This window comes from Xenia sp. Carnegie-2017, unplaced genomic scaffold (assembly GCF_021976095.1).
Source record: "Xenia sp. Carnegie-2017 unplaced genomic scaffold, XeniaSp_v1 HiC_scaffold_6, whole genome shotgun sequence".
NCBI classification, from domain to species: domain Eukaryota; kingdom Metazoa; phylum Cnidaria; class Anthozoa; order Malacalcyonacea; family Xeniidae; genus Xenia; species Xenia sp. Carnegie-2017.
The window spans coordinates 3,451,883-3,462,829 of record NW_025813526.1 but is presented as its reverse complement, the minus strand read 5'-3'; the positions used below and the strand labels follow the sequence as shown (position 1 = coordinate 3,462,829).

Here is a 10,947-nt window from a genome sequence, read left to right as displayed (position 1 = left end):
GAAGATTATCCAATGGATATGATTTTGAAGTAAGATTCTTATGATTTCGTGCTTGGTATAAAATTTATTTTAAATTCATAAAATATAGGAATATAAATGACTACAAACTTATATTTTCTGAGAGCTGGTATATAATGCCTCGTCATTTAATGTATGTTGTAAAGTTAGTCAGACCCAATCAAAGATAAGACAGAAATGTTCAATAATTTTTGTACAACACAAAAACGAATATGCCTGTCTTTGACAGTACAAGGGTTAATAAAATCAATTGTTATTTGTTTTTGAGCAAAATTGTCTCATGAATTTGACGAATAATAGCGATATCTTTGAGTTTCTAGATCGCATTGAACCACGCTTCTGATATTGCAGATTGAATTTGTTTATATTAATCATTTTTTCTGTTTTTTTTTCAAGAAAGAACATAAAAGAGCCAAAAGGGCAAGGTGCAGCACCCCTTACAGTACAGCTAGCACTAGTGCAGGTAAAATGAACTTAAAATCTAAATGACAAATTGTGCCCCTAAATCCATTTGCTTTGCCTGTACATGGTGGGTAAATTTAAAAATAAAAGACCATCTTCCATCTTTGATAAAGTGATCAAAACAAGTAGATGTCTAAACAAACGATTACAGCTCCTTATATTAAACTTACAGAGTGACCAAGACACAAATCTTGGTCTTGCACCTGATGATGAACGTCCAGTATCCGAAAATTTAAAGGACATTACGCTCTATGGCAGTAAACCTAGCTGTTTTAGTTGCCTTTGATGCCTCGTCACTTAGTGATATTAGTTTGAAGACTCATCTTATACCATTGGCCAAGGAGCTTAAAGTAAAACACTGTTCCATGAGCAAGTATGAGATTGTTCTTCCCTTGGCCAAGGCTCTGTTTGAGCAGAAGTATCTCGTTGGAAACAATAGACAGTGTAACTATCTACATCTCACCCGGAACAGCATTAAAGTACTAAAGAAACCCAATTGTTGTAATATGCCATCAGCCAAGCAAAACAACATGCGTGCTGACGTTCCAGAAAAAGCGTCTGTTGATGGTAATGCTAGCTCATGCACTAGTAGTGATGAGGAAGAAAATCCTTTTGAACTATAATTGTTTTATAGGATTGTTGTTTTATATATATCAAATAGCATACTAAGTGTATGCACCATGCAAGGTGCATTATGTTTGTGTTCTGATTAAAAGTAATTTGGTGTTAGAAAGTTGTGTGTATTTATTGAGAAAGTCAGGAATCTATTTGCCATTAATTTACCAATATGAAACTCAATTTTTCAGTTGTCCAATATTGGTAAAATAACTGAATTACCAAGATTGTTTTAATTTGTCCAATGTTGGTAACTTACCAAAATTACCAAATGTTTGCCGATATGAATTTTACCTTTCCAATGTTGGTAATATAACTAAATTACCAATAATTTTCCGATATGAGTTTTACCTTTCCAATGTTGGTAATATAAATAAATTACCAATATTTTTCCGATATGAGTTCTACCTTTCCAATGTTGGTAATATAACTAAATTACCAATAATTTTCCGATATGAATTTTACCTTTCCAATGTTGGTAATATAACTAAATTACCAATAATTTTCCGATATGAATTTTACCTTTCCAACGTTGGTAATACAACTAAATTACCAATAATTTTCCGATATGAGTTCTACCTTTCCAATGTTGGTAATATAACTAAATTACCAATAATTTTCCAATATGAATTTTACCTTTTCAATGTTGGTAATGTAACTAAATTACCAATAATTTTCCGATATGAGCTCTACATTTCCAATGTTGGTAATAAAACTAAATTACCAATAGTTTTCCAATAAAGTTCCAAATTTTCTTACATTGGTAAAATACCAAAACTACCAAGATTGGAAATGTTTTCATTTTACCAATATTGGTAATTTGGTGTAATTTACCAATGTTTGTCGAATGAATTTCCAGTAATGGACAAAGATTGGTATGTTATTTTTTTCCCTGTGAATACCAAAGGTCTTTAAGTTAACTTCTCTTCTGATGGGAACTCTCCAAGCCCTTTCTTTAATGAATTCGTAACGTAAGTGCGCTAACTACGGCTGTCCAAAAGCACGTGAACAGGTATAGAAATGGAAGCATTCCCGCCATTGGCGTATGTAATAGAGCATTCTTAAGGGATGTAGTAAGTGTGCGGAAAACTGAAAGCAATGTTGAATATGAAATCATTGATCCTTTGAAGGTTTCTGAATCAAGTAGTTTGTCATTGAATCAATCAAGTGACCAGATTTTTGAACCCAAAACTAATCAGAAAGCACGCAAGCTAAGATCAGACCAAATTGATGACCTTTTAGCCATCAGTCTTGCTAATGATTTATCCAATGTTAGTAAAACTGGTAGTTGTGAGACAAACAATCAACAAGATGAGGATACACTATTTTGCGTAAGCTTAGTGTCTAGTTTCAAAGGGATGAAGGGAAAAACTAAACAAATGGCTAAGATAAAGGTGCTACAAGTTCTATTTGAGTTTGAAGAAGATGAATGAAATTCATTAGCATCACTGACAAATGTATTACAGATAATTCAATTTGCTTTTTAGTTTAAAGTTTGTTGTAACAAGTTATTTTAAGTTTTTGTTTCTGTCTTGTAATGTATTGATTTGTTTGAACATGTTTAATAATAAGTCTACCTTATTAGTTATTTTTGTCAAAACAATTTTCAGTAGCATGAACAGATTCCCACTGCCAAATAACTTGCCCCTCGTTTGACATAAAATACTTTTTGAAAGCTTCTTTAAATTTTTTTTCATTACGAGAGTAGTTGTTTGATCCATCTCTATAGATTGATTGCAAGCCTTTCTCGCCTTGCATTATTTCTCTCCATCGCCCTGGTCGTGTGGCATTTTTTTATTTTTGTCAATTAGTTCCATGCGAAAATAACTCTCTCCATGAGAGCATGCACCTTCCCTCATGAGATAATTATGAAGGACCACTGCAGCTTGGGTTATCCTGACAACCATTTCAACTCTAGCATGTATTGGACGTCGAAAACCCTGAAGCGTGCAGCTAGGATCCCAAAGGTATGTTCTGTTGTCCGCCTTGCTTGTGACAACCTGTAGTTGAACACTCTTTCTGCAATACCTAGAACTTCTCTTGGGTAGGGTTTCATTATGTGATGTTGCAGTTGAAAAGCCTCATCTGCTACCATAACATAAGGGTATTCTTCCTGGAAGCCAGGCAATGATTTTTCACATGGAAAATTCAAACTGTTGTTTTTCACAGCTTCTCCAATTTTGCTGTAAGAAAATATACCACCATCGCTATTTCTTCCAGCGTCACCTATGTCGACCAGAGTGAATTCGTAGTTGGCGTTGCAAATGGCCATCAACACAATTGAATGATTTTTTTTGTAGTTAAAAAACATTGACAGTCGTTTGACAGTCTCCGGTTGCTCAATATCTCATCGTCACGCAGAGCATCTCAGTTAGTCCAATGCAATCTCTAGTCATGCGGTTTTTTTTTATTTTGGGGGCGACCATAAGTAGTAATTCCTCAAATTTGGAAGCGTTCATTCGAAAATACCTGAAAAATAATTCATCATCGAACAAACGTAAATCCTGCACCAAAAGATAAAATTCTCCTTTAGTTTTTTTTTCTTGATAAAGCTTTCGAATCCAAAATGATTTTTTATATTTATCTTTCTTCATTCATCTACTTAAAAGTAAAAGCAAGCGAGTTTTTTTGCTGAGAGTACCCATAACAGAAATATTTGTATTGTTTTGAACTTTGGCGGGAAAATAGTATTACGCGTTGTGTCGAATAATGGAACACGTTCAACGTATCTGTACTTGCAACGATACGTTACGTTTTGCTACGATACGTGGATAGTGGAAAACAGGCTTTACTTTATCGTATACATATCTTACTTGGCTGGTTCAACCGTTGGCACAAGCTTGAATTAAAATTTCATCCATGTTAGCTGCTATGGTTTGCTGGGTTTCCCGAAGCGATCGTTCAAGATTTTTTACAGCAGAGTCATAATGAAGTATTTGCCAGTTGCCAGTCTCCGTTAAATTTGCGCGGTTTTTGTAATGCATTCTGGGATCGCCAGGGGGCAAACATTGTGTATCTTTATAAAGATATCTTTTCGTAAAAAGTTTATATTCAAATTATAATGGGAATAGGGATCACAGTGCTGTTTATGGCTGTGATAACGATAGGAGATATCCTAAAAAATCTATCGTTTCCGATCACGTTGGTATTCTTCGCTTTTTTCTCCGAAAAACGAAAGACAAGAGTGCTTGGCAAAAGCGGATCAACAGGAAAAACTTCAAAGTCACTACAAATACGATGGTTTGTTCTAATTATTTTCTTGCTGGTTATCGATCCGAAGGCTTTCCCAATCCAACTTTGTATCTGAAAGGATACCAATCAAAAGAAACCAGTAAACGATTACCGCCGAAAGATAGAAGCAAATCAAATATTCCGAAAATAAAGAGACGAAAAATTCTCTGTGAAGGCAGTACTGAAAAACGCTTTGAGCATGAGGATAAGGCATTTTTTGCTGCTGAAATCACTGCTCCTGAGCAGTGTACTGAGCCACAGTCTGTGCACCAAGACAGTCCACTAATAAATAGTACAACAGACTTGGATGTTACATTTTTGATTCTGATGATAGCTACAGCTTTGAAAGTGATAAACATGACCTCATTGACTGTTATTGCCAGGGCGATGTTAAAACATTGAAAAGAAACTTATTTATTGAATAGCTTTTTGCCAGACACCTAAGATACCTGGTAGCCTGAAAATATCATGGAGCAGCTATAAGTCACCAACTCTGGTCTCATAAACTTGCTAGAAAAAGGTGATGGTGTCATGGCTGATAAAGGATTCCTTGTTAGAGATCTACTTGTGGTGAAGAAAGTTCACTTTATTTCTCCTGCCTATTGTTTTGGAACAACTCATACTCGGCGTGTTGCCTCATTAAGATCTCATGTCGAAAGGAATATAATGAAACTAAAGCAATTTCAGATTTTATCAGGAGTTATTCCATTGACATTAAAACCAGTTTTGGACAACATTTTGTTTCTGTGTACATATGTAATTTAGGAAAGTGTGGTATAAAGTAATCCTCACACAATCTAAAATAAATTATACTTAATATTTTTATTTTGAAAAGCTATTGTTTGTAAATATAAAATTTTATCATTGCACATATTTCAATAAAAGACTACTAATCATATAATTCTTGTAGAAAAGAAACACAGTTTTAAATACATCACTCCAGAAGTCAGCATCAAATGGTAATTGTACTATATCACTTCCTTTTTCTGTAAATACAATAAAATCACATTTGTCGATTTGGCTTATAGCCATACACATTTGGCCTTTAAAGTAAAATAAATGGTTCCTGTTCAACACTTTCTTTCCACTATCATTAGTTTTCCCACAAATAGCTGTTGAGAAAAATGCAGATTTGGGATGCATATTCTTGGATGTTAGAGGGCACTTAATTTCAAGTGTCCTTGAACCACAGCATTCACATTGGTATATTCATACAAACTCACTCTCACAAACACAATACTTCATTGGCATTAGTTAATGTTAGACCTTTAATGGCCCTCGCTGCATTTCCCTCAAGAAGCGATTTCAGATTTCAGTTGAATTTGTTTACCTTCGAAATGTTTGGATTACTGTGAATCGCAGAATCATACAGATCCCAAAACGAACTCCACTCCGTAACCTTGCCACCATATTTCGGACACTCCAGCGTAGGAAGCTTTTGCATATTTGACTTAAAATGAACTGTCGTCGTACTGTTGTCACTCGTTACATTTCCTTCGTTTACAATTTCGATCGTCGTTTAATTACTTTAACCTTCGATTAAACCAGATTAAACCATAATTTTCAGTCGCATTTGCCACATTTTCGTTAGAATTCTCGATACTTTCGTGTTGGCCAGGGTTTGACATGTTCGTCAAATTTGAGTTCGGTATGGTATCGTTGACATTCGTGTCAACCAGACTGTCATTCTTAGCGCATTTAATATACCTTTCGATTTTTCGTTTTATACTCATAACTCTATCAGAAATTTCGGCCGAGTCCTCGATTTCACCTGGTATTTCATTAACATCACACGCATTCAGTATTTCTTCATCGAGTATTTCTTCACTTAATATTTTTAGTTTCCCTTCGAGTTGTTGTGCAATGATTTCGCTACGTTCTACAAGATCATCATGTGGTGGCTGTGATGACAATTCAAATGACACCTTGAGTTTTGTACATACTCCGCGATGTCCTCTTTTTCTAGCACGAAGCCTTTCCACTTTTTCCTTCTCTTCAGTCGACATTTTCGTAAGAAACGAAATATGGGTGACTTTAGTTCGTTAAAGTCGCCCTACGTTGGGCGCCAAGTCATGCACGTTGCACAATATATTCATAAGTTTTATTTTCAAATCAAATGTTAATAACAGCCTCACCCCTTTGTAACAATCCCAAAAGTATCAATCACGTGAAATGCACGCGATCCACAACAACAAAACAAAAAAGAACAAAACAAATGTTCATCACAGTTGATGAACGGCGTCATTTTTTTCTGTCTGAGATTTGTGATTCATGGAGGTGTTGATGGCTTCTAAAGAACAATAAAAGCAGTACTGTTTTTGAATTGTTTTTGCAAAGTATTTAAATGTATAAGTGCCCTCTTAGAGTACAATGTGATCATGGCACAGAAAATAATGGTGTTGCTCCTTGGATTTTTCATCATTTTGGAATTGATGCCAACCCATATATAACAGGGATGTATGTGCACAATCAAAGAATTAAAAGATTGTGGAAAGATGTTAACTCATACGTCAACAATTATTTTAGTAATCTGTTCCATTATCTTGAGTCAGTTGACCTGCTTGATCCATTGAATGAATTGCATCTATTTGCACTTCACTATGTGTTCAAACCAAAAATTAATCAAGCTCTAGTTTTTTTTGTTACCCAATGGAACAATCACCCATTATCCAATGGAAACAATATAACTCCATATCAGCTGTGGGTTGAAGGTTTTCACAAGTATGCCAATGCAAATTACGAAACAATATGTGAAGTTGTTGATCCAATTACATTGTGCATTGATACTTATGGAATAGATGATGATGGCACATTGCCACAAGTACAAACTGTTAATCATGTTAAAATTCCTGAATCAAGTCTTGTATTATCAGATGACCAAGTCACTTTTATATTCACATCTGCAAATCCTTTGGAAGAGGACATTGAGCATGGAATACAAGTAGTTATGCTGCACGTATGGTCCCGGAAGTAAACGGAGCTCTTACCCATGTCAATTAGTTTGCAGTCCTAGGAAGTAAACAGGGTGCGCGCGTGTAAACCGTAAACGACATAAAATGATCGAAGGTTGCTACTGGATGACATGATTAATTGAAACACGATAAAACTCAATTAAAATTGTCAATTGTTCTTATATTCTTAAAGCAATATTAGATCCGTTTTCTTGTTTCCTTTGCAAATATAAAAAAAGAGAACATGTTACAATTTTATCGAGTTAAAGTTATTTGGTAATTTTTGTCTAACTAAAACAAACATGGCTTTAAAAGTAGACATTGAGCAAGAAAAGAAAGTGAAGGAATCGTCCTTCGAATTTGAAGATGAGAGCAATGTTTTATATGAACGGCAAAGCAATATACAAAATATATTGTTAAAGTGCTATGCTACTGAAATTGATTTTAAAATATATAAACTTGCGGCAAATGACTTTGACGGTTGTCATGTTGATTATCCATCTCAAAGGAAACACAAATGTTTGATGATGTCGAATGATGAAAGGGTATCAATATACTTTGATGATGCCGTATCAGAAATTGATGACGAAGAAGTCATGAAATCTTTCTTTGATAGTCCACAAGACATGACTCCGATAGTAAATGGGCTAGAACTTATCAAGTACACTTGCAATGATTGGAGAAAAATATTTTTAACAGAAAAAAAGAACAAATTAGAACATGAGATGCTGATATTCTTAAATACATTTTATTGATCTATAATATTTTTAATTTAAAAAACTAGCAACGACCACTCTGAAATAAAAAGAAATCAATCTTACTGACTGTTCTCTGCATCAATGTTCAAAAGATAAAGAATTATAAAAATACATGCTGAAAAAAATCTTCTAAGAAGCGATCAACTTCTTCGTCAAAACATCTAGAGTATAAAGCAATGGACATTACATAAAAATAACGACTGCAACATTTAGCAAGCATATAAATTATTTGACTTACAAGCAAATAGGACATTTGAATGGCAAGCATTCAGTATGTCTTTCCTCCACCTCAGAGAGGTGGACTTTATGCCCACAGCTTGGTGGGCATATGATCCACAAGTGACAGTGTTCACACTGGCCTAAAACAACGAACAAAATCACAACTTAAATTTTCTAAAGTCATATCTAACATTGAAATAGAATTCCAATTCAACTTACTCAAAATTGGTCTAATGGTGTTTTGTGTAGCCATTCTTCTAGCTGTTGGTTTTCTTTGCTGATGTTCGTCTTATTTGTTTCTGATGACTTTGTTGTTTGTGAGTGCTTTTACATGAAAAATATTGACAAAGGCTCTTTTGTTAGCAGTAATTTTCCAATGGATCGATTATTTCCTTGGCATGCGTGCGTTTCAGAGTGAATGACGGCATTAAAGCATTAAAACAGTAAATTAACTCTTATGTCTGCAGGCGTAATGTATTTCAAGCACCATCAATTAAGATTGCAAAATAACGTTCAAGGTCATTGTCAGTTTTGGTTTGGAAAAAATATTATGCATCATAACTGTCTTAAAAATATAGCTATGAGTCTTAACAATTATTATCTCTACAATTTTTAACTTGTCATTATACTATGAAAACAAGCGAGAAGAAATTTTTCGTCATTTGTGTGGAGAAAGAATTTTGATGGAAATGTGATAAAAAATAACCTTAATCAAACAATCAAAAAAATGCAGACAAAACTTAATCCTTGAGGTAATCATAATCGGCTAGCACAGCTAGAGCCCACATATTTAAAAAAGCTGAAGGTTTACTATTTTGGTGTTTTTCATGGGAAAAAATTTTGACGGAAATATGATTAAAAGAACCCTGAATCATATAATCGAAAAAAAGAATCATTGTGACATTTATAATCGGATTCATGATGCTTAACACACCAAAAAAATATTCATTGGAATGATAACAACAATCGTTACACACAAACACAAAATTATTTGTAAACAGTTTAAGCTGGCAGAAAAACAAACCTTAGATAGAATAAACAGTAAAGACAATCACACAGGGGCGGATCTAGACCGATGCAACCGATGCGAATGCATCGGTCAAAATATTTAGATATTAAAATCTGCGAGTTTGCATTTTAATGAAATAAATAGCAAATATTATTTTCGAATTATTTAAAACGCACATTTGACAGTGATATATTGTTTAGTAACTTATAGATTTAGCAGTTTTAAGCTAAAATTTGTTCTAGAAATAACATTTGTGTTCTCCGATAATTTTGTCTGTTGAGTTCGTGTTACTCGCCATATCTCAATTTCGTATTATACTTTTCTCTTACAGTAACAACAACGAGTAAACTTAGTGAATGAACTGATCTTTATTATTTTACAAGGCAGTATTTATAATATTCTCTACAATTAGCAAATAATATTATTCGTCAAAATAATTCATCTAATCTAACTATATAAGGTATATAAGGAAATTCTACTAACGTCAATAACTGTTCCTTGGGTGTTAACCGCATGGGAACGGATACAATGGTTGACCAAACTACGTATTTACTGCTTCCCTTTACGTAACTCTGCGGTTTATGAGCATGACTCAACACCCCCACTTGCTCATTAACTAAATTACAAATTAATATCTATTTACCAGTTATAAATGTTTTGAATCTACTTAATTTAATCTTACTTACAGCTTTCGTAAATATATCAGCCACATTTTCATGTGTCGCTACATATACAATCTCTACATTACCAGCCCTTATTTCACTCCTTATGAAGTGATATTTAATATCTATGTGTTTTGATCTTTTGTGGTACATTGGGTTCTTACCTAAGTTAATTGCACCCTGATTGTCAACATTCAACACTACACGTTCACCACTCTTACAAATACGCAAATCAACACACAATTGTTTCAGAAATTTTGCTTCCTGAATAGCCTCCGTCAATGCCATATACTCAGCCTCACAAGTTGACAAAGCAACTGTGGACTGCTTTTTACTCCTCCAAGAAACCAAACCACTGTTCTCACTCAATCTGAAACCGTAACCTGAAATACTACGCCTGTCATCTACACCGCCAGCCCAATCAGAATCAGAAAAACCAACCAATTTTAAAGCATTTTCACATTTTCTAAAAGTAATTGTTTGATCGCTTGTATTCTGTAAGTATCTAAGGACATGCTTTGCTTCCACTAAGTTCGCTTCCGTCGGTTTTGACATCTTTTGAGATAGCTTTGTTACGATAAAACACAAATCAGGTCTAGTACCTGTCATAACATAAATAAGGCTACCGACAATTTGTCTGTAAAGACTCGGATCTTCTAACTCAGGCGATTGATCTTGCAACATTTTATTTGTATCGGAAGATGATGGGGTAGATTTGGGTTTACACTCCGACATGCCAAATTTTGTTAGTAACTTAATAATATATTGCCGCTGGCTCATTGTAATTTCATTTTCAGAACATTTGAATTCAGTTCCTAAGAACCATGACAATACTCCTAAATCTTTCATTCTGAAGCGTTCACATAAAATTCTCTTAACACTCTGCATTATTGTTTCATTGTTCGCAACAATGATAAGGTCGTCTACCCATACAATTATAATGGTAACATCCTTTCTGTCGAATCTCGTGTAGACACATGGGTCGACTAATGATTGTTTAAAATTTTTCCCGATTAAGTGTT

General features: G+C 34.2%; 1 protein-coding gene and 1 long non-coding RNA gene across 2 annotated transcripts; one reads left to right on the top strand and one right to left on the bottom strand.

The window, feature by feature from the left end:
- The first annotated feature begins 413 nt into the window (after positions 1-413).
- LOC124457746 lies at positions 414-1,209 on the top strand. The gene is made up of 2 exons (XR_006952761.1): positions 414-481; positions 653-1,209. It is a non-coding gene; the product is annotated as an uncharacterized LOC124457746 (long non-coding RNA).
- Positions 1,210-2,986: 1,777 nt separating this feature from the next.
- Positions 2,987-3,367, bottom strand: LOC124456902. The gene has a single exon (XM_047007211.1). It carries the CDS (start codon positions 3,365-3,367, stop codon positions 2,987-2,989), a length of 381 nt encoding a protein of 126 aa, XP_046863167.1.
- Positions 3,368-10,947: the final 7,580 nt, after the last annotated feature.

What these genes read in the sequence shown, in the direction of transcription:
- LOC124456902 (XM_047007211.1), bottom strand. Translation starts at nt 3,367, where the DNA reads ATGGCCATTTGCAACGCCAACTACGAATTCACTCTGGTCGACATAGGT.